The 27900-nt window shown below is 37.8% G+C and overlaps 3 protein-coding genes across 6 annotated transcripts; 1 reads left to right on the plus strand and 2 right to left on the minus strand.

Moving 5' to 3' along the window:
- Positions 1–932: 932 nt before the first annotated feature.
- LOC127791449 (serine acetyltransferase 1, chloroplastic-like) lies at positions 933–2302 on the minus strand. The gene has a single exon (XM_052321336.1). It carries the CDS (start codon positions 2185–2187, stop codon positions 1105–1107), a length of 1083 nt encoding a protein of 360 aa, XP_052177296.1. The 5' UTR covers positions 2188–2302; the 3' UTR covers positions 933–1104.
- Positions 2303–7433: 5131 nt separating this feature from the next.
- LOC127791782 (uncharacterized) lies at positions 7434–11033 on the minus strand. Of its 3 annotated transcripts, none has more exons than XM_052321826.1 (3): positions 10936–11033; positions 7954–8029; positions 7434–7798 (listed from the first exon to the last, which is right to left on the minus strand). In XM_052321826.1, exons 2-3 carry the CDS (start codon positions 8027–8029, stop codon positions 7698–7700), a joined length of 177 nt encoding a protein of 58 aa, XP_052177786.1. In that variant the 5' UTR covers positions 10936–11033; the 3' UTR covers positions 7434–7697. The 3 variants fall into 3 exon arrangements, with proteins under 3 accessions (XP_052177786.1, XP_052177787.1, XP_052177785.1); XM_052321827.1 differs by lacking the exon at positions 10936–11033 and adding an exon at positions 9941–10201; XM_052321825.1 differs by lacking the exon at positions 10936–11033 and adding an exon at positions 9950–10196.
- On the plus strand, positions 10296–27300 carry LOC127791780 (STOREKEEPER protein-like). Of its 2 annotated transcripts, XM_052321823.1 has the most exons (3): positions 10296–10459; positions 25916–26059; positions 26145–27300. In XM_052321823.1, exon 3 carries the CDS (start codon positions 26177–26179, stop codon positions 27062–27064), a length of 888 nt encoding a protein of 295 aa, XP_052177783.1. In that variant the 5' UTR covers positions 10296–10459; positions 25916–26059; positions 26145–26176; the 3' UTR covers positions 27065–27300. The 2 variants fall into 2 exon arrangements, with proteins under 2 accessions (XP_052177783.1, XP_052177782.1); XM_052321822.1 differs by having other exon boundaries at positions 25916–27300.
- The last annotated feature ends 600 nt before the right edge of the window (positions 27301–27900 follow it).

Genomic DNA, 27900 nt, shown 5'->3' on the forward strand with positions numbered 1-27900 from the left:
GAGAGGCCACCACTCGGTCATGGCTGACCACCCACCTGGTCGCAAAATCAAAATCTTCCAACTTTCGGGAGCCTCCTTGAAGTCAACAGACCTTCTCGAATTAAATATATCAATAATATTTTAAAATTTTATGAAATATGCCAAGAATATACCATTTAAGAAACTCAGAATAACTTATATATATCTCTCTCACCCTCCTTTATAAATAGGAGGCTTACCTCCTCTCTTACGTTCATTAAATACTCAAATCCTATTTTTATGTTCAAATAATTGAAAATTAATTTAACCATCAAAAGATTTGCATAGTAATAACCTCTCGTGCGCTTTTTATTGTTTGTTCGTTTTGACAACCTCTAGATCATCTTAGACCTCTTAATAATTTGAAACATCTCGATCATTTGGAACCTCTCGTTCATTATCAAGCAACTTCTCACCAGCAAATAACTGCTCATCAACAAGTCATCATTTCTTTAGGACACTTGATCATTTTGGGTCTCCTAATCATCCGTGTACACAAATGTCGAAATTACCTTTTTCACGTTTCAAATTTATTATTATATTTTGATAATAACAATTTCTATACTAAAACTCTCAAATTATAATTTGATAAAAAAAATTGATTGTCATTTCCTCTCCTCTAAAATAGCATTGCTTAGAGGAAGATATGATACAATAATAAATGTATAATATAATAAAACACGAAACTCATTCAAAATAGAATCATATTACTTATACATCAATGGCTATACCTTAAACTACACACACTGACACAAATAACTAAAATACCTCTCGAGTCTCACCACCATGCCTCATTGCTTTGCATCATCTCATCATTTTGGGTAAAGGGTATTTTAGTTATACGTCTCGTTACCCACACCGCCTTAAATGAGAAATATTTTTATCATTTTATCTACATTATATAATTCAAGATATAGCTTAAGAAATTCAAATAACATTTTCCTTCAAAATATCTAAAATGAATGTTAAATCCTATGACTAAGATAAATCATGTTTCCTGAATAGTGACTGCAACATACTAAATACACCAAATATGGGACCAATCAAAAAGCCCATTTCCTTGCAAAGAGACCCTTCATTGGGTCCTTAAATAACATAATCAGACCAATCCGATATGTGGGAAGTATGGTCCATGGTTAAACCCGGAATATTGTACAGCCTAATGGGATTCTCCTTCCCTCCGACCAACCTTGCCGGGTTCCCCACCGCCGTCGTCCGCGGCGGCACCGCCTTCAGCACTACCGAGCCCGCCCCAATCTTCGCCCCATCCCCAATCCCAACGTTCCCCAAAACACAAGTCCCCGCACCGATCAACACCCCATCTCCGATCTTCGGGTGCCGGTCGCCCCCGCTCTTCCCGGTGCCGCCCAAAGTCACGTTGTGCAAAATCGACACGTTGTCTCCGATCACCGCCGTCTCTCCGACCACCACCCCAGTGGCGTGATCGAGCAGTATCCCCCGTCCGATCCTCGCCCCCGGATGAATATCCACCGCCAAAACCTCCGACACCCTGTTCTGCAGCACCAGAGCCAGAGTTTTTCTGCCCTGAAGCCATAGTTTATGCGCCACCCGGTGCGCCTGGCAAGCCAGAAACCCTTTGAAATTCAGGAAACAATGAACGAAGCTGAGGCAAGCCGGGTCTCGTTCTTTCACCGCCTTCAGATCGTCTTCTACGGCGCCGATGATCTCCCGATCCCCTGCTAGCAGGCCCAGGAAAAGGTCGTATAAGGTGCCGATTGGAAGGCTCGAATTGCTCAGCTTCACCGAGAGATGATTGGCCAGAGAGCTTTCCAAGGAATCGTGAGACAGGATTGAGGTGAAATAGTAGTCTGATAATACGGGTTCTTGCTCGCCGTCCGATCGAGCTTCTTCTTTCATTCTCAGCCACACGTTGAAATCCCCGTTCCGATCTGCGCCGTCGACGGCGGTTAGGGTTCGGGCGGGTTTCGGCAGATTTGGGGAAATGGGTGCGCTGGAAACGGGATCCCGGGAACTGGGTCGACAGAGTTTTGCGTAGTCGTAGACGGGATCGTCGGGTTCGGCCCTGTTTGGATCGAAGGAAAGTGGAGTTGTTGTTGAGGTGTGGACGCGGGCTGCCATTTTCCTTTGTTTGAGTCCAGAGAAAATTGGCTCGGACAAGAGCGGCGGCCTGAGAAAATGAGCCGACATGAAAAAGAAAATGGGGAGTGAGTGGATGAGTGAGGGAGGTTTTATAGAGAGAGAGAGAGAACTTTCATGGAAAACGAAATTTTCTTGGGAAGGTGGACTGGAATTTCGGGGCTGAAGTCGGCCAGAAGCACTTTTTATAGCGACCCAAATCCAACTGCGAACTTCATGGAAAACGAAATTTTCATGGGAAAGTGAAATGGGACCGCATTACATGTATCAAAAATATGTATAAACTCGATTATCGAATCAAATTTTATTTGACGATGAAGTCCGAACTTCATTATTCGGGCTTGAAATCGGGCTTCATCTTCAATCAACCCAATCAGCCTTAATCCGCTAATTAAGCTTAATCGAGCTTAATTTATAAAGCTCAATCGGTCTTCATCTGTGAATTAAGCCCAATCGAGTTTAATTCATAAAGTCTAATCAGATTTTATCTAGAATGAAGCATATAACTTCATTCAAAGGCGACAACAACAAAGTAACGAGATGTTGCAGCGACAGTTGGCGTGAGGCATTATAGTGAGACGACAACAGGATGCAGTGGTGATCATGTGAGACGCTGCAACTGGGCGATGATAGGATGCATCGATGGTCGATGAGGTGCGTCGCGAGGCGATGCAGGGCGGCGATGAGGCGATGCAAAGCTTGCTGGAGGCGGCCATGATTGAGAGGAAAGGAGGCAGCCAAGGGTAAAGGTGATGAATCTATAAATTAGAAGAGGATATTTTTGTGATTTGACGCATTCGATCATTCTTTTTATAACCCATTGCATCTTGTTGAAGATTTTCTCACTCTGATTTCTTTTCAGTTCCTCTAATCGTGCTGGAAAGAAAGTTGTTCAATGCATTGTAAATGCCTGGTTATTGACTATTCATCGAGAAAGAATTTTCTTCATTTTTCTACTTGTTCAAATATAACATGACTATATCACGAATAAAATAAAATAGTGATCTATCCTTTAATTCTCTTCATAAATTGATGTCATATACATAAAATTTATAATAATTATATTTAAAATTAATTATAGATTTACTTATTATTATAAATTATTCTAATTTTGTATAAAAGTATTGTGAACTATTAAAAAGTGTCAATGAGTGGTTCAAGCTGATGTATGATTTAAAAATTAGTATTTTTTTAATGAGCTTTTGGTGAATAATATTTTGATGAGTATAATTCATATTTCAAAAATACAATTAATTATAAATACAAAGTATTATGGTAAAGATTATGAAACAATAATATAAAATAAAAAAATCTTAGCAATAAAAATTAAATTTTAAATTTTAAAAATTATGTCGTCTCACTAAGTCGAGACATTAGTTATTATTTTCACGAAAAAAATGATTGAATTTTGGACCCACTCACGCTTTGAAAGAAGCCACTTTTGGGTGATAGTGGCCAGAGCCTCCAGGGAAGTGGTGGTGGCTCGTCAAGCTCTCATTACCACCCTGCCTTTCATCTATATTTTATTTAAAATATAAAATTTTAATATTTTTATAATATTTAATATTTATTGTGTCCAAGAAAATGGATCTATATCCATAGAGAGGCCCAAACCTAAAGAAAGAAGCCCAACAACTTATCAAAAGAAGAAATTCGTAAAAACAAACTATAAGTATAGGAGATAGATAACTAAAACTAAACACAAGCTCAAGTGATTGAGAGATCTAAACGAGAGACTCGTGAAAGACTCACAAAAAACTTTTGAAAAAACTTGGCTGGGGAACTGGTGTGGGCGAGAAGCTAGTGAAAGTCACTTGAGGATTACTATGGCTGAGAGACTTGACAAGATCGAGCCAAACTTATCTTTGATGTGCTTATCTATAAATATGAAAGAAAGCTGGAAATGTTGGTCGAAGATTGTGCATTTCCCTCCATCTGTCATTCTTCCCCCCATTATAAATAGGAGACTCATTCTTTAACAAATGTACGCTCACAACTCTCCATATACTATAACTTTATTTTCTTTGTATTCTACACTCTTACTTAAAGACTAACTTAAGTATTTGAAGGGTCTACATGAGAGGTCACTTGCGCTCTAAACCGATTTTTTCCTTATAGATCACTTGTTTCTTGCAAGTTACTTACAGACCTTAATTAAGACATTCTTCGTGCACAAAAAAATTTATTATTATATTTAAACAACAACAATATTAATAGTTATCAATAATTATGTATTATAGAGTGGGTAGCTATTAATTATTAAATAATTACTGATTACTTTTAACTATTAATAATAAATATTATATAAAATATTAAAATAGTATGTAATAATAACATAATATTCCATTCAACAAGTGTTGGGCTAGGGCTAGACAAAGCGACTCACTTTCACTCTTCCCCACAGTAGAAGTCCAGTATTTTTAATTGAGAAGGAGCCACAGCCACTCTTAGTGACCGTTTGTCCCTCTTTCTCCTCCACTGCTTTTCGGTTGGTTATGGTTTTTCTTTTTAGTTTACTCACAAAGTTTATTCAAGATTATTCCACTGGGAAAAAGTAAACCTTTATAGGGTAAATTATATGAAACCCAACACTTAGGGTCATGTCTAATTTATTCCCTGTACTTTTAATTGCATCAAATAACCTTCTTATATTTTCAAAATATTACAATCAACTACAATTTATTATTATTTTATACAATTTTATACAATAATCTACGTACAAAATACATAATTCTAAATATAGAATTTCAATATATCAAAAAAATACAAAATTTTGCATTAATCAACCAATAGATTGCATAAAATTGTGTAAAATAATAATAAATTGTGGCTTATTGCAACATTTTGAAAATGTAAGGGGTTTATTTGATTCAATCAAAAGTATAAGGGGTAAGTTGTATATGACCCTAAGTGCAAGAGAGTTTCATATAATTTACCCACCTTTATATGAAGTGGTAGCTAACCACTACAGCAAAGAAAAAGAGTTTAAATTTGTAATCTCGTACTTAGTTTAATCTTTTGGGTAGGGCATACAATTCATCACACGCGTTTTGAAAGTTAAGATATCAGAAGATCTTGAATTTAATTTTATCTATAGATAAGATTATGTAATCACCTTTATCTATCTGATGGACTAAGTCTCGTGTTTCACTTTGTAACAAACCTATTCGTACATCTGGATCGAGTCTAAGTGAACCATAAATTTTAAAGAGTGGCATTTTCTGAACTAAAAATTGTGTGTACTAGGAATCTCTCGGATTTTTTAGGTTATAAAAAAATATAGAGTTTTTTATTAATTATTTTTTCTTATTCAACTAATATATATGTGTGTGTGTATATATATATATATATATATATTATATTACTTAGATGTGTGACTCAGTGCTATGCACATTTAAGTGAAAATGTAAAAGATCATCAAATAAGGACTGATAGCTACAGTTTAGCTTTTAATTTTTTAAGAAAAATTTAAAGATTGATGAAATTTAGTGTAGTGGTAAAATTAAATTTATTATGAGTTTAAATATTGAAAATATAGTTAATTTTTAGTTTTTGAAACAAAATATATAAAAGGTATTTTGAAAATTCACTTTATTGACAGAGTTTCATAATATCAAAATACCTTGTTTATTTATATAACAAAATAAATTATATTATATTGCAGGAAATCTTCATTTGTATATTTTTTAGTGGGTATTGATGATGTCGTGGGTTCTGCTCTTGACTAGTTTTTCTTGACCTCGAGATATTTCTTATTATACTCAATCTTGAGTTTGTCTAGGTATTGTTTGCCCTGTAGAAAGAGGGCGGGGCTCCATCCCTTTGTATGTCATCTACCAATTAAGTTAGTCATGTGAATCAAGATAAAGTATTACAATAATAATATAATTAATGAAATACTTAACTTTTGAAATTTATAATTTTATATAAGCACATTGTAAAGTTAGTAAAGGGTCATAATTGTGCCTCAGAGTAATGAATGATTATAATTATGCCACTTAAATTTGAATCCATGGATTGATCCTGGTAAGAAGTCATGTGGGCTTTAAGTCCATGTCTATCCAAATCTAATCTTTGGATTGGTATACCCTTAAATTAGATCTTTGTCTTAAACCTAGGATTATAGTGCCCATTGACTTGAACCCAATTGTAAGATGTACACATCATCTACTTTAGAGGTCTCAATAAAAAGTAATTATTTATGTAATTTCCCTTAAAGATAGATGCCCCATAATCACTTTATCATCATTTGGTATGGTTGAATTAAAAGGGCTGTAGTAGTGACAAAGTCGAACTAAATTGGATTTTTTTTCTTCTAAGGAATTGGAATTTAAAAAAGCAATAATTTTTCATCTGTTTAAAAACCAATTTAGTGAAAATCAATTGAAATGTCTAGAATTTATAAAATAATTGATATTAAATTTTAGAAATCAGTTTATTTTTTTCAAACCATGGTCCTATGGAAGAGTGGCATAACCCTAAAAGCCTCAGGACTCTTTTAGGGACATGATCTGATTCCAAAATTGGGACAGTGCTCGAATGACTAAAATACCAACAAAAAAAAACTTCAAGAAAGGAAACTTAACTTTGATAAGGGTCTAAGTTATACCTTTTATCAAACAGGAGACAATATTATTTAATTCCATCACTCTTTTATTTTATCATTAATTTTATCTTAATACTATTTAATTTAAATACCAAACAGGTCATTACTATTTTAAAAGTCACCCGTTTCACCTAATTTGGTTACTTATTGGAGGGCAATTGTAGGGTACCTTGGTTGGCATTGGTACTCCCACCCCCTCCCCTTGTATTTTATCTTACATGCCCTTGTGTGTTATTTTCTATACTCTTTACTCTTATTATTATTTTTTTTTTTGTTAACACATCATCACGAGCATCCCCCTATTCGGCTCCACGATTTCAGCATGAGAGATAAATCAAGAAATTCAGCAGGCAGATTTCGACCCTTAGCACAACCACAAACGTGAGGGCGGCAAACATTTTTCATTTTTCAGAATCGGTCATTGTCTGCTGAACTATCTCTTGGTCAAAGGTCGAACACGGAACTTGAGAGTCTAAAAAGAAATATCCCAATATATTCTTTTTTGCTAGTTAATCTAGGCGCGCGGGCTACTCTACCCTTATTTTTACACCATACACTGGGTGTTGTCAGTACCCAAATATATTGTGGCAGTCCCCAAGGTTAAATAATGAGTTCTAAGATTGACGCACACGAAACATTTAGCCACACGAGACATCTATTTGAAATAGTGACCCTAAATTGGTAGACTGTATGACAAATAGCCACCCAAATAACGGCCACACCAAATCAAATCCAACCGTTAGCTACCAGTACAAGTATTTTATTTTACTACGCCTTAAGACAATGGGTCTAGCTAATAGAATCCTGATTTTTCCCTATTAGCAGCATTGAATCATTACTAGCAAGACATCCAAAGCCTAAAGACATTGTATATCTGAGTTGAAGAGGAGCTCCAAACAACCATGAAACAGACAAAACCACAGATCAAAGAACTTGTATACCCACGTTTTGATAGTTAAACTTCTTCTCCCTCATCAGGACCCGATTCTTTTAGTGATTCAGCCAACATTTGCTCCCGGTTCTGGGCTTGCCTTTCTGCAGCAACCATGTATAGGCCTACGCAAGAAAAGATGATTAAAGAGAGAACTTAAAGTGGGCACAGAACGAAGAATGGCAGAGGCAACCAACGCAGAAATATAATAAACATTTAACAAGAAATCGAAATGAATTTCTTTACAAAATTTGACGAAACATATAGTACTAGTGCATACCGATTGCGCTTCCAATGGCACAGACCCAGAGAATCCTCATGGACCATTTATCCCCGATAACTCCTCTAGTTCCCATCTGTCAGTCAAGGAAAATATGTTTTGGACCAGTTAACAAGCAGGTACTAGCAGAAAAACATATATGCTATGAAAAGGGAATAGTAAGATACCATGCTCGGTTTTAGCAGTTAGTCAACACAAGACAAATGGGTTGAGGAACTAAAAGGTCACTAGAAAAAAAAATCAGGGGGAAGATAGATGTGTATGTGGTGGGGATGGGGGGTGAGAAGGTGTTGTGTTGCTGAATTATGCTTTTAATTGACAAATAAATCATGTAGTTGAGCACTTATCCCAAAATCTAAAATAAGGACAAAAAGGACATGATTCTACAACACCTTTTTCTAATAAGATAACCATTCTAACTATCTTCGAACATAATTTTTCTACAATATTATATGAAAGTACAAAGGGAGTTGAGAGACATTTTTAACATGTTGAATAATATTTGAACAAGCAAACTGCAAACTTGTGGGGTTGCCCACTTGCAGCCTGGAGTAACATATTAAGAACACGAATCACCCCTCAAAACCGCTTGTAAGGAACCATCCAACCCCCCTCAACCCCCAACACCAAAAAAAGGCCTCTACTTTGGGCTATCCCCTTGTGCTGGAGTGGGCACATGAAGGGCATCAAAAAAGCTTAATACCCAAATAGGCCACACTAAAGGGTGCTCAAGTAAGTGATAGATTGAATATTGGATATGTTGTGTTAAGTGGGGAAAAGGCGGCCACTTATCCATATGCAACTCTCCTAATCCCTAATAGGCCTGGATTATAGATCATCCTCCTACAAAGGACAGTAGATAATATATTACTTTAATAAAAAAACAGACAGTAGCTTTCCCTGGTACAGAAGCAATCAGATGAGCAGGGATTAGAGGCAATTAGTGAAGTCTAGTTTTGGGAGACACTGCTACTTAAATCTATAACAAACCCGTCAGAAAAGGAAATGCATTTTGGATGTTACCATTCAACCCAAAAGCGGATATAAATAATTCTTTTAAAAACAAGTAGCCCTAGATTAGCCTTTATCAAATATTATTCTATTTATCCTGTATGCTGTTTAATGAATTACTGATGATGAGGCCAACCAAGTATAAAGCATGTGTGACATTAATACTAAAGAAGCATATATAACTTCTAACCCAAGAACCAAGTAACTTCCAAAGATGAGATGTAACATCTCTCTAAGATATGGTGGTGGGTATCGAGTCTTTTCCATTTCTCCTCTATATATGGCAGTGTATGTATACCAATTATCTATGGTGGTGTTGCAATACAAGTCACAGCAAAATTCAAGAACTTCCAAAATACAGGTAATGCATCTGATTGAATTCATTATTCGACCTTGCAGCATTCTCCCCATACTTTTAGGCTTTGAATGAAACTAAGAAAAAATAAACTCTCTTTTTTATCTCTTAAATAAATAAACACAAACATTTATACTGTCATACATGCATATAGAATTTACAGAGTAATGTGAAGATGAAATGGCTATATATTTCTGTGTGGATGAGAAGATAGCAAACAGAAAACCAAAACTAGAAACCTATAGTGGGTTGCTTTTACACCTGTTTGCAATGCTGGTGGTTGGATCCATAATTAATGTGCTGCATAATGGACCCAGTTTATGTGATTCCAGAACAAAGCTCAGAGTAATTTCAATTCAATATGGCTATAATCACATAACTAGGGTTTCATGTCATCTGAAATTAAAAATGAAGCCCATAATGTTGACGTGCTTGTAGAAAGGTTTATCAAAATGTGGAAGCCAACCAGTCTACACAATCATACTATCAAAAAAGAAAAAAAAGAAAAAAATGAAGTCTAAACAATCTAAATCATGTACAGTGCGGCCAACACTTACAGAACCAAACCAAAAGAGCGAAAACGATAACGCAAGCTTCAATGAAGCAGCAGCAGTAACAAACCAAGGTTACCTTGAGATGTCGCCGTCGCCGTCGCCGTCGCCGGTGATAGATCTGTCGCCGACGATGATAATAATAATAATAATAATATAAATGGGGAAAAGGAGTTGCATCAGCGGATTATTCGATAGTGGATGAAAATACTGAAAAACCCGATATCTGATGGATTCGATATTGAATGAGATAATAATAGAAGAAGATTAGAAGGATAAAGGGATTGCAGAAGAGAGAATGTGTAGCCGACAGCTCGAGCAATTGAAGTTAGAATCGAAGTGTGGAAGTGAAACCCTAATGGATGGCAGTCATGTAAATTTCATAAAAGTTGGGGGCAGATTTTGTAAGCAAATCAAACGACGCATCGGGAACGAACACGGACGGTTTACGCGTTAATTTTTTTTATAATATTTAGGGCAGGGACTACGAAGAATTGCTTCCCAATTTGAAGTTGAAGCTGTACGCTGTTCCAGTTCCAGATCCAGATCCATTCTCGCTCTTAGCTCTCTCTACTCGAGTCAGCTTCAGGTGCGCTCCAACTCCTTGTTCTCTGTATGAAATTCAACTAGAACTAGGTCTTTTTGCTGTAAATTTTGAACTCTTTCATAGTGAAGTTCTGTATCGAACTCATTTTGGTAATATTATGCTATCAAAAGTTCTACTCTCCACCACGCGTGGATGTGTATGTAGGTCTGTTTGCAGGACATTCAGCGCGCCGAGATCTAGATTAGGTATTTAGTGAAAAACTGAAAGGAAAACGGGAAAACCTGGAAATAAAGGGTTCAGATTGAACATGCGCCTATGCCAATCTTTGCGAAACCCTTCAGTTTAGGAGTGGAATCAATAAGAAACTTCTTCGTCCATAACAACTAAAATTCAAACCTTCACATAGCTGTATGTACATACGGGTATACTGGTTCAACTATGACAATGCAATTATTCACAATGCTTTGTTTAAATAAAATGTCTTAATATTTCCATATATAAGGTGAAGAAAAACTCACACTATTGGGATCTGTGGTGTGATTGCCCCAATCGCCCAACTGTATTCCCCGTTTGTGTGAGACGAATTGTTCCCTCACCACTCTTGACAGGAGACCTACATCATAAAGTTATAGTTATTCCAATGTTAAAATGTTGTCTAGAGTATAGGTTCATAAGATCAGTTATAGCATTGTATTTGAGGGTCAATGAAGTATTAAATAGAAGTTGTAACCCAAACTATAATTAGTGTTAAGTTGGGGGGTTCAACTGTAAATATTTTATGTCTTTATTGGGATATCCACCTACTATTATAAATAGAGGGCAAGGGGTAGCAAATGAAGAGAGAATTCTCATTTTTCTGTTTGTAATGAGTGCTGATTGTTTCTGAGAGAAAGGCTAGGTGTTGTTAGCTTTGTAATTTTGGGGAAAACAATTGGGGTGTTCAGGAAATAGAAGGAAAAGAAGGGCCACTACTGTACTGATTGATTTCTGGAAATAAAGACTGCTCTCAGGAGGTTTTTAGAGACTGGATGTAGTGCCATTCACATGGCATGAACCAGGATAATCTCAGTGTTTTTGTGCATGTGTGGTTTGTGTTTCTTGTTTGGCTTAATTCTGTTTCAGTTTATATTTTCTGTTGATTCTATTAAATTTGTTTCTAAGATCTAATCTGTGAGTGTGCGATAGGAAGTGTGGTAGAATTCCTGTCCAAGAAAGTAGTTCCAGTGGCCCTAGGTATAACATCCAATTTGGGTATTTTTACTTTTATTGATTATTTTGCTGAATAACAATATAAGTTTGGGAGAAGAAAGATAGTCGAAAAATGTGTAATGTTAATTAAGTATGAAATCTATGTATCTTCACCTCTTCATCCATAATTTAGATGTCAAGAACCTTGTTGTTTACTTAGATATGTGATCTGATTTTTTGATAGCTGATGTTACTTTGAACTCAAATGCAAATATAGACACAAGGTCTCACTTTGGGTTGTATTATCTATTTTAAGTGATTGAAAGAGAAATTAAAGGTTTCCATCCTTGCCAAAAAGAATTACGACTTATCGTTTGTCTTAATGAAAAAATAATAACTATGGAAGAATGACAATTTTGCCATTGTAGAATGATGACATTGTATAGTGCTTCTCGCTTTCTTTTTTTATTTCTTCCTTTTTTCATGAGGCGAGCATTCATTTTTTAGATGCACCTTTGATGCTATAGTTTTGCTACTTGGGTTTAGGAAAATGACATTATTGTTAGAAATCATAATTTGGAAGAATATGACAAAATGAATCAGAAACTATATAAATCATACCTCCAACCATAATTCATTAAACAATAAAGTTGTATCTGAATCTGCGTCTTCTTGACCTTGGAACAAGAATCCAGCTGTGAAACAAAAGATTACAATGTTTTAATACAAATTGTTCACGACAATTATAGGAATGGGATAGTTTGTAATTTATTTGCATTTTTTATCCATTAGTTGAAGTTAATTTATGTATGAATTTTTGTCAAAATATTGGGTTGGAATTAACTCTTCACATACACAATTTAGTATGCACCATTGTCTATTATGGCGATCATATTTAAGATAAATTCACCTTTTACCACTAACTTTATTGTTATTAGGTTTGCACAAGTATGGCCCCACACACCCAAGTTGGGGGGGGGGGGGGGGGTGAATTGGGTGTTTAAGATTTTTGAAGATTTGTTAGAGATTTTTAAAGATAGATGTGAACACAGTGAAATATAAGTAAAGGAGGCAATCAAAATAATGCTAGAGACAAGATTTTAGAGTGGTTCAGCTAAACCTAATCTACTCTACTACCTTAGCTCTTCATTATGGATTTTCAAATCTACTAAATCCTCCTACTTTATGTTGTGTTTGCCCCGAGTTTGAGTGATAGGATAGTGAAATGTTGGTGTTTTATCGACTGGAAGTTAGAACAATTAGGTTTCAAATTCCAAGTGTAATTTACTTAGTTTTTGGGGTCTAATTGTAATATCCCAATGTCAGTTAGTTACATTGGAGTGTCCGTCCTTTCTATAAATAAGAGGGTAGGGGTAGTTGAGTGATCCAAGGGGAGTTCTCACTTTCATCTGTGATCAAGTGCTGTTTTCATTCTTGAGAAAAGATAGGTTAAGTGATAAGGATTTAGTTCTTGTATATTTTTGAGAGAATAAGAGGTTTGTCCCCGAGGATATAGATGAAGACGAGAGGCTAATGTACTGATCATATTTCTGACTGAATAAAGATTGCTCTGTGGGTGTTGGACTACTGGATGTAGGTTTGCTTAAGTGCATTTCAAACCGGGATAAATCTCGATCTCTTGTGGTTTGATCTTTTCGTTTACTGTTCTTATATTTTCTTTTGTTATAATTGATTACTTTTATTGGCTTTCTAATTTCGTGAGTGTGTAAGGGTTTGTGTGGAAGTTTTCTTCTCATTGTTCCTAGTTTGTAAGTCCTAATATCAACACTTTATCAAGTAGGCCCTCTAGTATAAACTGCTAGGAAATACAACCTCCTACTTGTACCAAAGTAGGCCCTCTAGCTCACAAGCTAGGAATTACAAGAATGATATACAAAAAGAAAATCTGAGAGTTGACATTCTCAGTTACAATGATCTCTCGAATAAAACACAAAGGTTAGAACAAGATAATACAAATGATAAATGTAACCTTTTGAGAGAAAAATGAAAGCTTAAGCACTAATGAGAATTATCAATACAATAGTAAGCTCTTAACACTTCATTTCCATTTATTAGTCTTCTCTAGTGCTTCCTTGGGTTGTATATATAAGCTTCTCTAAAACTTGAAGAAAAACTAGTTGTTGTTAGTCGTTGGAGCCTGTAAAAACTAGTCGTTAAAGAAATTTGTGAATAAAACGCTCGACAAATTTAGAAGATCAATTGACTGTTTTTCAAAAATGCACATAGATCGGTCAATAGGTTGAAGAAATTGGTCAACTAACTTAAAAAATGGAGGACCAAATTTGATGCAGTGGTTGTTGATCGATGGTGGCTAAGAGCATGCAAACAGCCGGTTGATAGGCATATTAGGCTGGTCGACAACTTTTAAGGAAATGGTTGGTCGATTTTTAAAGACAATCGACAGTTTGTTTGCCTTTAACAATCCAAAAAACAAATGTACAAGGCGATCGGCAGTTTCACTAACATGGTCGACAGTTTTGGCTTCAAAGAGTGTTCTTGATATAAAAAAAGGTAATAGATTTTGTTCTTTTTCTTCTATGTTTGGGAAGAGTGTCCTATATCCTTGTTTTCATTATTCTTTTTCTTCTAGTTTTGATTTTCTCTTTGTGCCTCTTCACTCCACCTTGACTTCTTGATTTGGGTCTTTTCCCTTTTACTCTCCTAGAACCATTTTTGTTGTATTTTGAATAGAAGTGGTCGTTCACTCCACATTGGGTTAGCCTATTCTACATCCCAATCTCTTTTGTCACACACTTTTTCCTTAAAAATGGTTTTTTTGTCACCTTTTAAATCCCAACATCTAATTCTTGGATTTTGTTTTGTATCATTTTTCTCCTCCATTTTTGATATGGATGTCAATGACCAAAAGTCTATGTTGAGTGGTTAGGCATTCTTCTGGTATAACTTTACAATTCTTGCTACATAAGTTATCATCCTCATGTCTCATAAGTGCTCAGGATATTTGGGTGGTTGATATGTCATTTTTATATGTGATTAACTGTTTACCTCATTTTTTAAACCTAAAGTTGGCTAAGATGAACTTATATGTGATGGAAAAATCTAAAATTGCTTTGTCCTCGTTATTTCATTATGCAAATCCATAATCTCCTAGTACATCGTTAAGTCCATTCATCTATCCAGATGGCCATTGAAGTTACCTCCTTTAATGATCTTATCTCCTCTAGGTATTGCTTATACCAACCCCTCTAAATCTTCCCAAATTTTTTCCTCTACCTCCTTTCCTAAAATCCAACTTGCAATGCATATATATTGATAGCGTTCATAATTTCTTCTCCTAGAGCAATTTTAGCTGCAATAATCATTTCTCCTGGGGTTTATTAGGAAAATTGGGGTAAAATTGAAAAGAGAATAAGAAAAAGAGAAAGGGTTTTGATCTCTTGAAGGGTATTATCCTCCAAATCAGCCTAAAGCTTTGAATTGTATTTTAGATTGGTTGCAAAATAACCTGAAGGTAATTGTGTATGTATATAGTTCTCTTGGTCAATTAAGATTTGTATTCCTTAATTACCTAGGATCTCTAATAAAACAGGGAACAGTACATTACCTAATCTAATCCCTAAATTTAAGGAATCATAATCAAGGATAATCAAGTAATTAAAGATACCTAATCTAATCTAATCTAATCTGATCGCTAAAATTAAGGAACTTTATTATAATCAACTTGTTTTTGTAATTTAAAATCAAAATGAAAGAACATAATCAATTCCTTAAAATTTTGGAATCCTAACAATCTCCTTTTTTTGTTTACATCCATTACCCCATCATTTAAAGTCTTCTCCATAATAATCTCACTCCATTCTTTGCCTAATTCTTCCCTATACCAAAGTATATATCCAAATTTTGTTAATATTTTAGCATTCTCTCCATCCCATCTCATCTCTTGGAGGCACGTAATATTATTTTTTCTCCTAGTCGTCACACCACCTTAATAAGTTTTCTTATTAAAGTTGAAAGTCCCAATATGCCATTAACCAATCTTTAATTTATGATCTTGGATTATCTTCACTCTCGGCCATCCATGAAAAGGCAAAAAGCCTTGCAAATTTGACACTACATTTGGGTGTTAATGTAGTGACTCTAGCTTATGCCTCTACACGTGATCAATGTAGTGTGTCGTTATAAAGGGTTACGCCCCTGTGATTTTTCGTATATTTAGGATTCATGTTTGTTTGATTTGATGAGTTTTACAATGGTTGTCTTGCTAGCACAACTCTCCCCCTTAATCTAGGCTTTAGGACTAACAATAGATAAGAATCCATAGGTAGAGTTTTCTAATGAATGAGTGAAATAAAAAATTTGAGACCAAGTAAAAGAAATTTAAAAATTTGCATAAAATTGTTAGGAAATTATTTAAACTATGAAAAACAAATATTTAATCTATTACTTGGTATGACATTTATGAGGTTTGGCTGTATGGGTACCCATTACCCAACAAAAACAAGGGACAAGGAGTTAGACAAAATACCTAGTGGGGATGGGAGGGGTACCTATTCCAAACCACCCCATTACCATTCCTATCCAACATCGATAACTTGTGTTAACTTGGAGGTGTTTTGATCTTCTTAGCAGTTAAGAATTTCTTGCCTCTGCATTCTGGCAGTATATTCTGCCAACACAGCTGTAGTTGTGCTACAAAACGATCATGGTTGCTACTTGACTATCTGGCTCACCTTTGGTTTATAGATATTATCATAAATGCACATCTTTTGTGAAAGCATTATAAAGATGTATTCACTCATTTCATCATTCCTCTATTTAATCAATTAAATTCCATCATATTGGTATGGGTTATACAAAACAACTTCATGAAGAAGGTCCACAGGGGTTGGTTTAGTGTAATGTCAAAGCTTAGGGATCTGACAAAGGATTCTCAAGAATTCCTTAAAAATTTTGAGAATTAGGGAAGAAATGATAAAGAGAAAAAAGAGAAATGAGAGAGAGAGAACAAAGAATTGGAGGGACAGAATTCCAGAAGGAAACTATTTTTATTCATTCCCTTCATTGGGTGAGGTCAGTCCTTATTTATACTAATCTCCCCACAATCAAATGGGAGTGTTCTCGCCAAAATCATAACAACGTAACTAACTCACACCAAGCATGTGCACTCGGTTATACTCCCCCCCCCCCCCCCTCTATTTCCTTGAATTACAAATTCAATTTTTGCCGGTACATGACAATTTCCCTCCCCTTGAGGAATTTCTTATCCTCAAGAAATACAAAGTAAGTTAGCTGCCCTAGGGAACTATCTGAGCAAATCCGGAAGGTACTCCCAGGTATTCTTGTCTGTGTAAAGATGGTACCATTTCACCAGCACTTGGGTTACGGGAACTCCTTGACCCCTTTGTCTAGGATAGCTACTGGCTCTGCCTCAGGCTCAATGCTCTAATTACCCGTAGGTAAGTTGGGACTCACTTGACCTCCCAAGTACTTCTTCAATAGAGACACATGAAATACCGGATGAATTTGAGAATTTTATGGCAATTGAAGCTTATAAGCCACCTCGCCCAATTTAGCTATGATGGGAAAAGGTTCGTAGTATCTCGGACTTAGCTTGGTTACTTGCTCAGTGGTCAGTGCCTTAACATGTGAGGGTCTTAGCTTTAGGTAAACTTCTTCTCCCACTGCAAACTCCTTTTCACTCCTACCCTTGTCTGCCTGTTCCTTTATTCTGTTTTGGGCCATAGCCAAATCTCTTTTGAGCTGTTGGAGAACCTTCTGTCTTTGTTGGAGGGGGGCATCTACTGCTACCACATTGGTGAATTCTTGGGTAATTGGTAGTAAAGGGGGCTTGTACCCAATCAATGCTTCAAAAGGTGACATCCTAATGGAGCTATGGTGGTTGGAGTTGTACCACCACTAGGTTAAAGCTAGCCACTTATGCCAAACCTTAGGTTGTTGGAAGCTTAGGCACCTTAGGTAGTTTTCCAAGCACTAATTGACTCTCTCCATTTGTCCATCAGTTTGGGGGTGATAAGCGGATGACATGCTAAGCTTTGACCCGATAGACTTTAGTAATGTTTGCCAAAAGAGGCTAGTGAACACCATATCCCGAGTAGAAATGATAGTTCTAGGAACCCCATGCAACTTGATGACCTGGTTAAGGAACACTCTAGCAACTTCCTAGGTGGTGTAAGGATGAGATAGGCTTAGGAAGTTGTCATGTACCTAGGAGGACCTATTGTAATAAGTATAAAGTAAGGGAGGCAAGTGTAATTACTAGAACTCTTTACAATTGATTGCGGTAACGACAGCTATTCTGTTTGGCGCCAAACCGCTGGGAATCGAGTATATAAACTCGGCCCAAGGCCATTTGCAAGCATCGAACATTTGAATTGATTCTTATTCAATTTCTCCCTTTAATTCTCTAATTCTCTTCCCTCTCAATTCTTCTCTCCCTCCATTCTCTGAATTCCCGCCTAAACTCTCCTAATTAAGGGAGAAGCCCTATCGGATCCAAGGGATACGACAGAAGTGAGCAAACTTCGTAAACCTATCAACCACCATGAGTATGCAGTCCTTACCTTCTGACCTGAGCAACCCTTCAACAAAATCCATGGACACACTCTCCCAAGCTTGTCTTAGAATATCTAAAGGTTGTAATAACCCAGGGGTGACCACTGTTTCATGCTTGCACCTCTTGCAAGTGTCACAAGCCATCACAAATCTAACCACTGCTTCTTTCAATTTGGGCCAAAAGAAAAGTTGCCTCACCTTATAGTATGTATTTTGAATCCTCAAATGTCCTCCCAGTGGGGATTCATCTAGGGTTTGGAGTATCTTCTCCTTAATAGCTTGGCAGTCTTCAATTATGATCCTTCCTTTATACATGAGCACCCCATTCTTCAGTGTATACCCTTGTCTGCTGGTGGGGTCCAATACCAACTACTCCAGTAGTCCCTTGAGTTGCTCATCTAAGTCATAGCTACTGGCCACCTCTTGGTACCAATCCGGCACCAAATTGGTAATGGATGTTGTTTCCCCTTTTTCTTAGCATCTAGGCAAGGCATCTGCCGCAATATTTTCCTCCCCCTTTTTAATACTGTATGGTATAATCAAAACCCATTAATTTAGCCATCCCTCTCTTCTATAATTGGGTGTGAAGTTTCTGTTGTAATAGATGCTTCAAACTTTGGTGGTCAATCTTGATAACAAATTGGCCCCCTTCAAGGTAGTGTCTTCACTTCTCTACTACCATTAGCACAACCACAAATTCCTTCTTATATATGCTCAACCCTGCATGCCTAGGAGCCAATGCCTGACTGATGAAAGTTATAGGTCTGCCTTTGACGCAGCGTGTAGCGCGTGTGTAAAAAAAAACACACCAAAATAAACCCTTGAAGAAACATGAAATAGAATCTTAAATCAAGTAGAAATATAAAGTAGAATCCTAAATCAAGTAGAATTCTAAAACTTAAGAAGTATTAAAATAACATTATGGCACTACTATTTTGGTGATACTATTCTAGTTTGGTTGAGTCGGCCTTGGGCCGAGTCTTGATTGGTGACCGCATCAGCCTTCCTGCATTAACACAGCTCCAACACCATTGTCACACGCATTAATTTCTAGCACAAAAGTCTTGTTGAAGTCTGGGAGTCCCAACACTAGGGCCTCACTCATGGCTTGCTTTAATTGTTTGAAGGCTGCCTTAGCCTGTGGCCCCCATCTGAAACCTTCCTTCTTCAGCAATTGTGCTAGTGGCCTACTTATTACCCCATAATTCCTCACGAACTTTCTGTAGTACCTTGTCAAGCCTAAGAATCCTCTAAAGGCTTTGAGGGTGGTAGGTCTTGGCCACAACTGCATGGCTACTACCTTCTTTGGGTTTGTGCTAACCACTTGGCTAGAAATAATGTACTTTAGGTACTCCACTCCTCTTTGAGCAAATGAACACTTTGACCTTTTTAAATACAATTGGTTGACTCTAAGGATCTCAAAGATAGCCTTCAGGTGTGTGAGGTGTTGTTCAAAAGTGTGGCTATACACTACTATTTCATCAAAGAATACAAGGATAAAATTTCTTAGATGTGGCTCAAAATTTTGGTTTATTAGGGATTGAAAAGTAGTTGGAGTGTTAGTAAGGCCAAAAGGCATTATTAGGAATTCGTAATGACCTTGGTGGGTTCGAAATGTCGTCTTTGTTATTTCTTGTGGGTTCATTCTAATCTGGTGATAGCCTGCTCTTAGGTCAAGTTTGTAAAAAAATGGTAGCATTCCTCAACTCATCTAAGAGATCCTCAATGAGGGGAATTGGGAATTTATCCTTAATTGTCAGGACATTTAACTAGCGGTAATCCACACAGAAACGTCATGATCCATCTTTATTTTTCACTAATAACATTGGGGATGCAAAGGGGTTGTGGCTGGATTGAATTAGAGAGTGTTGTAGCATTTCTTTAACCATCCTCTCTATTTCTGTTTTTTGGGTTGGGGGGTATCGATATGCTCTGGCATTGAAAGGCTCAGAATTTGGTTTTAGGCTAATGGAATTATCGTGGGTTCTAGGAAAGGGTAAGGCTGTAAGTTCCTTAAAAATTCCTTATATTCAACTAACTAAAAGTATATGGAGTAGGTCAAGTTGGTTTACCTCCCTTTTCTTCTAAGGTGGGCTACTGACAATCAGCATCAGCTCACTCCTTGCTTTCTGATCCTCCTCCTCTTCTTCTAGTGCTTGGATAGAGAAGAGCTGGGCCACCTAAGTCATCTTCTGCTTAATGACTTTTGTAGGCGCTTCCGTGTAATCATCTTACACATTCCCACTTCTTTACTGCCCACAAAGGTCATTCTCTTCCCTTCCTTGTCAAATGTTACCTCCATTCTATTAAAATCGAAGCATATAAGACTCACATGCTTCATCCAATCCACCCCCAAAACCACATCTCAACCCCCTAATTTTAGCAACTTGAGATCTGTCTCAAAGACCTCCTCTTACATCTCCCAACAGAAGCCTACACAGGTTGATCTGCTCGCTACCTTGTTCCCATTTTCCACGGTTACTGTGAGGGGTTGAGTGTTGATCAGGGAACACTTCAACCTCTTGGCAGTTCCTTTGTCTAAAAAAACTATGGGTGCTCCCACTATTAATGAGAATCATCAGTTTACTCTCATCCACCTTCCCTTCAACCTTAATGATTTTATTATTAGCTAACCCTCTCAGAGCATGCAAGGAGATTTCCCCATTGTCTTCCTCCTCTTCTTCAGGAATCTCTAACATTTCCTCCTCTTTTATGTTTTCCTCCTCCCATTCCAGTAGAAGCAATTGCTTCTTGCACTGGTACTTGGGTATATACTTATCCCCACACTTGAAGCAGAGTCTAGCCTGCCTCCTCTGCTCTATTAGCCTGTCCCCTTGTGTCTTAGGAGCCAATAGAGCTAAGCTCCTAACTCCTTACATCCCTCTGATAGCTTCCCCTCCCTGGTTCTTCCCAATAGGGGTCAACACATTGTGTGTTCCACCCCTATTCAACAACCTTTGCTTCCTCATTAGTGCTTCCATTGTTAGCTCATGTAACTTGGCACTCTCTGATGCATGCTTGAGAGTTTGGGGTTGCAGTACTTTCACCATGGGCCTTAACTCCTCATTTAACTTGCTTATGAAGCTAGAGACAAAATAAGCCTCAATGAGATAGGGGTTGTGGTTAAGCATCAATGCTTTTAATTCTTTAAACCTACGTTGGTATTCCAACACTGATCCCCTTGTCGAATCATGTTGAATTCCTCCACCACATCAGTCATTCCCTTATCCCCGAATCTCTCACACAATTCTTCTACAAATTTAGCCCACTGACATCCCTCCTTCACCTTAGACCATCCGTAGTACCAATCATCTCTTGCATCATTGAGGTAGGCCACAACCAGGGCCACCTTGTGTTGATCCGAAACCCCATACCAATCAAACATCCTCTCGCACCTCCTGATCCACCATCTGGGGCTGCTTCCATCAAACATGGGGATATCCAGCTTTGGCATAGGAAACCCGGGGTGGTTGTGCCCCCCAATTACATCTTGCCTTCTTCTTACTACATTTTCTCTCATTTCCATCGGATCATCTCCAATCTCGGAGGTTCCCAGCCTCTTCTGACTCATCCCTTGTCCAGGGAGAATCGGATCAAACCTCTCTATAGGAGAAAAGTCAGGAGATAGCCTTACTGAATGCTGTCGTGCAAACATGACCATAAATTTTTACAGTTGCTCCTAGATTTGAATTCCCACCTCTTCATTGATCTGGGTGACCGCTCCATCGAGCTTCTAATCGATGGAGATGATCGCCTCATAGTTACAATTGGATCCGAGCTCTAAATGATCCACTTCCGCCTGTAGATCTGCTATTGTAGAGCCAAATTGTTGCAGTTGAATCTCCATGTTCCTCATTTGCATCCCTTCAGCCATTTTCTTGAATTCACCACAATCGGAATTGTTTGGGATCGACTTTGATACCAAATTGTCAGAGCTTAGGGATCTAACAAAGGATTCTCAAGAATTCCTTAAGAATTCTAAGAATTAGAGAAGAAACGATAGGGAGAGAGAGAGAGAGTGAACAGAGAATTGGAGGGAGAGAATTCTAGAAGGAAACTATTTTCATTCATGCCTTCATCGGTTGAGATTAGTCCTTATTTATACTGATCTCCCCACAATCAAATGGGAGGGTTCTCGCCAAAATCATAACAGCGTAACTAACTCACACCAACTTGCACCAAGCATGTGGTAGTTTTGGGTTGCAGTACTTTCACCATGGGCCTTAACTCCTCATTTAACTTGCTTATGAAGCTAGAGATAAAATAAGCCTCAGTGAGATAGGGGTTGTGGTTAAGCATCAATGCTTTTAATTCTTTAAACCTACGTTGGCATTCCAACACTGATCCCCCTTGTCGGATCTTGTTGAATTCCTCCACCACATTAGTTATTCCCCTATCCCCGAATTTCTCACACAATTCTTCTACAAATTTAGCCCACTGACATCCCTCCTTCACCTTGGACCATCCGTAGTACCACTCATCTCTTGCATCATTGAGGTAGTCCACAACCAGGGCCACCCTGTGTTGATCTATAACCCCATACCAATCAAACATCCTCTCGCACCTCCTGATCCACCATCTGGGGCTGCTTCCATCAAACATGGGGATATCCAGCTTTGGCATAGGAAACCCGGGGTGGTTGTGCCCCCCAATTACATCCTGCCTTCTTCCTACTACATTTTCTCTCACTTCCATCGGATCATCTCCAATCTCAGAGGTTCCTAGCCTCTTCTGACTCATCCCTTGTCCAGGGAGAATCGAATTAGACCTCTCTATAGGAGAAAAGTTAGGAGATAGCCTTACTGAATGCTGTCATGCAAACATGACCATAAATCCTTACAGTTGCTCCTAGATTTGAATTCCCACCTCTTCATTGATCTGGGTGACCACTCCATCGAGCTTCTGATCGATGGAGATGATCGCCTCATAGTTACAATTGGATCCGAGCTCCAAATGATCCACTTCCGCCTATAGATCCGCTATTGTAGAGCCAAATTGTTGAAACTAAATCTCCATGTTCCTCATTCGCATCCCTTCAGCCATTTTCCTGAATTCACCACGATCGGAGTTGTCCGAGATCGATTTTGATACCAAATTGTCAAAGCTTAGGGATCTGACAAAGGATTCTAAAGAATTACTTAAGAATTCTGAGAATTAGGGAAGAAAAGATAGGGAGAGAGAGAGAGAGAACAAAGAATTGGAGGGAGAGAATTCTAGAAGGAAACTATTTTCATTCATGCCTTCATCGATTGAGATTAGTCCTTATTTATATTGATCTCCCCACAATCAAATGGGAGGGTTCTCTCCAAAATCATAACAACCTAACTAACTCACATCAACTTGCACCAAGCATGTGCCCTCTGTTCTACTCCCCCCCCACTCTTATTTCCCCCGAATTACAAATTCAATTTTAGGCAGTACATGACATGTAATAATATCTAGAATCTTGGAAGTCTAGTATTACTATGTGACATTTTGTTGACTTCTATATTAGAGGTCTGTTCTTGGAACTGCACTTGGAGATTTAGTACTCTTTCACTTAAATCATGAGAAGAATCTTGAGTACATTCATCAATCACTCCTATTTCTTTATGTCATTAATGAGAGTAATGATAAAAATTCTCATATTTAATGGTAATTTTTTCTAAAACTTCTTCCTCATTGGATTTTAACTTTGCTGCCCTTGGTAAGGGCTCTGAAGGTTTAAGGATTGTGCATAAATATATACTTAGTATTATAAAATAAACATATCATAATAGATGAATTATGTTGTACCATATTGACCATAGGCAAATTTTCATTTTAGTTTATTCTTATCTTTAATACTTCTATACAATCACGTTTAACATTTATCACTTATCCCACTTTATCAAATGTGGAATAAAGTTTAATATGATATACATTCTTCGTATATATCATCTCCCAATATTTTATCTTGTGAACCAAATGTTCACTTATTGCCCAACCCATCCATAGCACATGAAAAGTACCTATTCTGCCCTTAATAAGGGCACTTGGAAATCAAATGGCATGGGGCAATTTCTGTCAATTGGGTCAATAATAGTTAAAGGTAGGCTGATGAAGCAACTTAACTGAAAGGTCTGGTGTTCGATTGTTACAACTGAACATGGGTTGGGGCGGGGGGTGATCAAAGTGAGATTTTCATGAAACAGCTGAGTGTTAGGGTATCTAATGCTGTTTTTTTGTCTTTGTACCTTATGCTGTGAGATTGGCTACAGTAACTCATAACTGCTTAGAGGAACTTTTTCTCTATGTAAAGAACAAAAGATTGTCTATGTTTGTAAACCAAAGATTTCTGCACCATCAATATCAATGTATTTGATTATATAGTATTTTATTACTTGTTTTAGATTGTTTGGATTCCACGCATGGATGAGGTTAGTGCTCAAATAGTATTGCAAAGTTTCTTGGAAGTCCAATATCATGTGAAAGGATGAGACGCACGGATCCTGTACTGTAGTGTGTCTGTGTTAACCAAAGAATTTATCAATTTTTCATCACTTTGGAGGCAGATGATGGAAATTGATGATTACACGGTTCTAGCTTTGGCATTATGGCAGTTATTATTGATTCACCGCATTTTTCTATCTCTTCCTTCTAAACCAGTGTTCAAAAAGGCGGCCTAGGCAGCTGTCTAGGTGCCGCCAAGGTGTTAGGCAGCCCCTGGCTGCCGTGAATTCATGCCAATCGGCATCCTAGGCGCCAGCCCCGATTAAGCCCTGCTTCCCCTCCGCCTCCACTACCATCGGCAATGTTGATCTGACTGTCGCTGTTGGCAGAGCTGGATCCGAGCTTCTCAACATCCATATAAGTGCAGAACAGATCATCCTCCGATCTGATCTCGTCGAAGCTCCCCGGTGGGCCATCGAAGGGGTCGAAGACGAGATCCAGGTCATTAGGTAGGCGGGAGATCACCTCAGAGAGTGACCCTGAAGACGTCAAAAGGGTTCCCAAAGGATGCCGTGGGAAGCTTAGGAATACTTTGGGAGGTGGAATTAGGGTTTGAATTGGAGGAATCTTGCATTTTGACAGCCCTGCCTAGGCGTTAGGCCCCAGTCTAATATCCGACTAGCGCGTAGCGTGTTTTAGAATATTGTTTTAAACTCTTTTTTGTGTTATTGTCTGTAAAATTAATTTGACAACAGACAAAAACGGCAATTCAATATGTAAGTGACTTTTTAACTTAGTGGTGTACTGTCAAGTCTCTAATGTCAGGCTTGAGCAATTCTGGAATTATAGAGTAACCAAAAGAGAGAGAGAGTTTTGGAGGGACAATTTGAAGGATGGGAGGGCAATTGAGAGAAAGAAATGAGAGGGAAAGAGAATTAGGAGGGAAAGAAATCTGTATTACTCCACATGAATTCCCATCCTCATACATTCCAGCCTTATATATTCTCTTCCCTTCGGCTAACAACTTAACCGTAGAGGTACAATCATCATAGCAGTAACCAACTAGTACAATTGGCTAATGCATCAACAACAAAAATCAAATTTGCCCCTGGGGTCCAGACATGTACTTGGTTAATTACTGTTATTTTTAATGGAAGCTTTGCTTGTGTTATGTTGTGGAGATGATATATGTTACTGCAACTTCTATCAAAAAGAAAAAGAAACCGATTGTAGATCCATTTGTGTTCATGTCGTTTCATTTCTTAACCATGAGCGCCCCCCCCCCCCCCCCCCCCTCTTCTTCCCTCTCTCTCTCCATAACTCTCTCTCTCTCTGTCTATGCAGTAATGGCACAAAATCGTTGACCTGAGGCAGAACCAGCAGATGACCTTCTAAGAAAGAAAAGAGGCCTTCACAAGAATTGAAAGGCCAGAATCTGGAGTGTGCAAGAGACTGTAATCAGAAAGTCCTTGGGTGAGAAGAAAGCAGGTACGACCCAAACCTCAGTGCATTCCCAAAACAATCAGACCCAAGTCTGGATCTTATTCTTAACCCAACAGTAGTAACCAAGCAGATCCAAGTATTAAGTCAATTTCTGCCAAGCCCATGGAAGAGCCATCTAAAGCTACTAAGAAGCCAAGATCTAAGCCTAGTTTGGCCGCTCCAGTGCAGACTGATGCCACCCCTCTGAAAAGGAAGGTGGGGAGTGAGAAAAACAGCAAGAAGGAGTCAAAGAGGGTAAAGAGGAAGCTGGCAGATCTAGATGAGGGTACCACAGAGGAAACACCAAAGAAGACTGTAGATGATTCTAAGAAGCAGTTATTTCAGAGGCTCTGGAGCGAAGAAGATGAAATTGTGATCTTAAAGGGTATGACTGAATATGCTGCAAAGAAAGGGGCTGAACCAATGGCTGACATTAGTGCTTTCCATGAATTCCTTAAGAAATCACTGCATATTGATGTTAGCAAAGCTCAATTGTTGGACAAAGTGCGAAGAATGAAAAAGAAATATGAGAACAATGTGAGGAAACGTAAAGATGGCAAGGATCGGACTTTCTCGAATCCCCATGAACAAAAAGCTTATGAATTGTCAAAAAAGATATGGGGTGATGAAGCTAATGGTGTAGCAAATGATAGCACAAAAGTTAATGGGAAAGCAAAGAATAACCAGAATCCAAGAGTAAGTGTTGCTTCACCTGAAGCTGATGAGCTTGGTTCACCAGATGGAGAGAACAAAGTAACCAAGAAAGAAACCAGTCTAAACACAGGGATGCCAATGTCACTTCAGTTTAATAGAAGCACTGGTGTGTTAAGTTCGGAGGGGAAAATAATAGAGCATGGCTGGGGCATGATTAGCAGTCCTAAGAAGTTGGAATTGGAGGAGAAGTGGAAGAAATTGAGGTTGGAGGAAATTGAACTTTTCTTGAAGCAGGTGGATTTGATGTACGAGCAGACCAAACTGGTACTTGAAGCATTCAAGTCATCTGGGAATTAGGGTGTTATCATTTGAATCATGGTTTTGTGGGCCCTGGCTGATGTAACATACAAGCGTTAAGGTTAACTGTTGTTTTTTGTTTCTCTAGGACTTTGTAATCCTATTAGTTATGAGTTCAGCATCTATGTTTTAGGGTAACACCTACAATTACCTAGCGAATAGTCAGGAAGTACTCTCTTTGCAATGCGTCAACAACTTTTATTTAATCAGCGCCATTTAAGTATGATTCCGTGGTTTCAGTTTATAGTGTTTGTAAATACAAACACCAGTTTTGCATTTGATTTATGTGCTGTTTTTGTGTTGATTCTTTCTTAAGCCAATGCATTCTTGGTTTGACGTTAGAATGTTTGTTACTGTCACTTGTTTGAGATGGGTCGCAAGTTTGGCCCTAAATTTTACTTCCCTTGCCAGTAGCTGAAATGTGATCACTTTTCCACTGTGCATGCACGCACTCCTTGGTAGTACAGTTGCAAGTTGCAACTAAACACTCTTATGGCATTGGATCTATCTTCTTATTCTGTATGGTCTGTAGTATTTATGCTTTCCGCATTCAACTCTGTTGTATGAATGTTTTGAATCAATGAATCTTATCAATTGATAATTGTCAGATTGTATTTAAGTCCGAGATTGTGAGTTTGAGTAGTTTCTTCCAATCGTGTTAGTTGAATGTTTTGGTCTCTCTAAAACTGTGATAAGCATGCACTAAAAGTATATATGACAAGGGTAAGACTACTGTTTCGTCGTGTGAAAGCTATCTCTTTGCAAAAGCAAAACTAAGATTGCTAAGGGAGATGATCCTCTTCTGACTAAGAGGAATCAAAATCAAATGGTCATGA

The sequence above is a fragment of the Diospyros lotus genome, chromosome 15, assembly GCF_014633365.1.
Source record: "Diospyros lotus cultivar Yz01 chromosome 15, ASM1463336v1, whole genome shotgun sequence".
Classification (NCBI taxonomy): Eukaryota; Viridiplantae; Streptophyta; class Magnoliopsida; order Ericales; family Ebenaceae; genus Diospyros; species Diospyros lotus.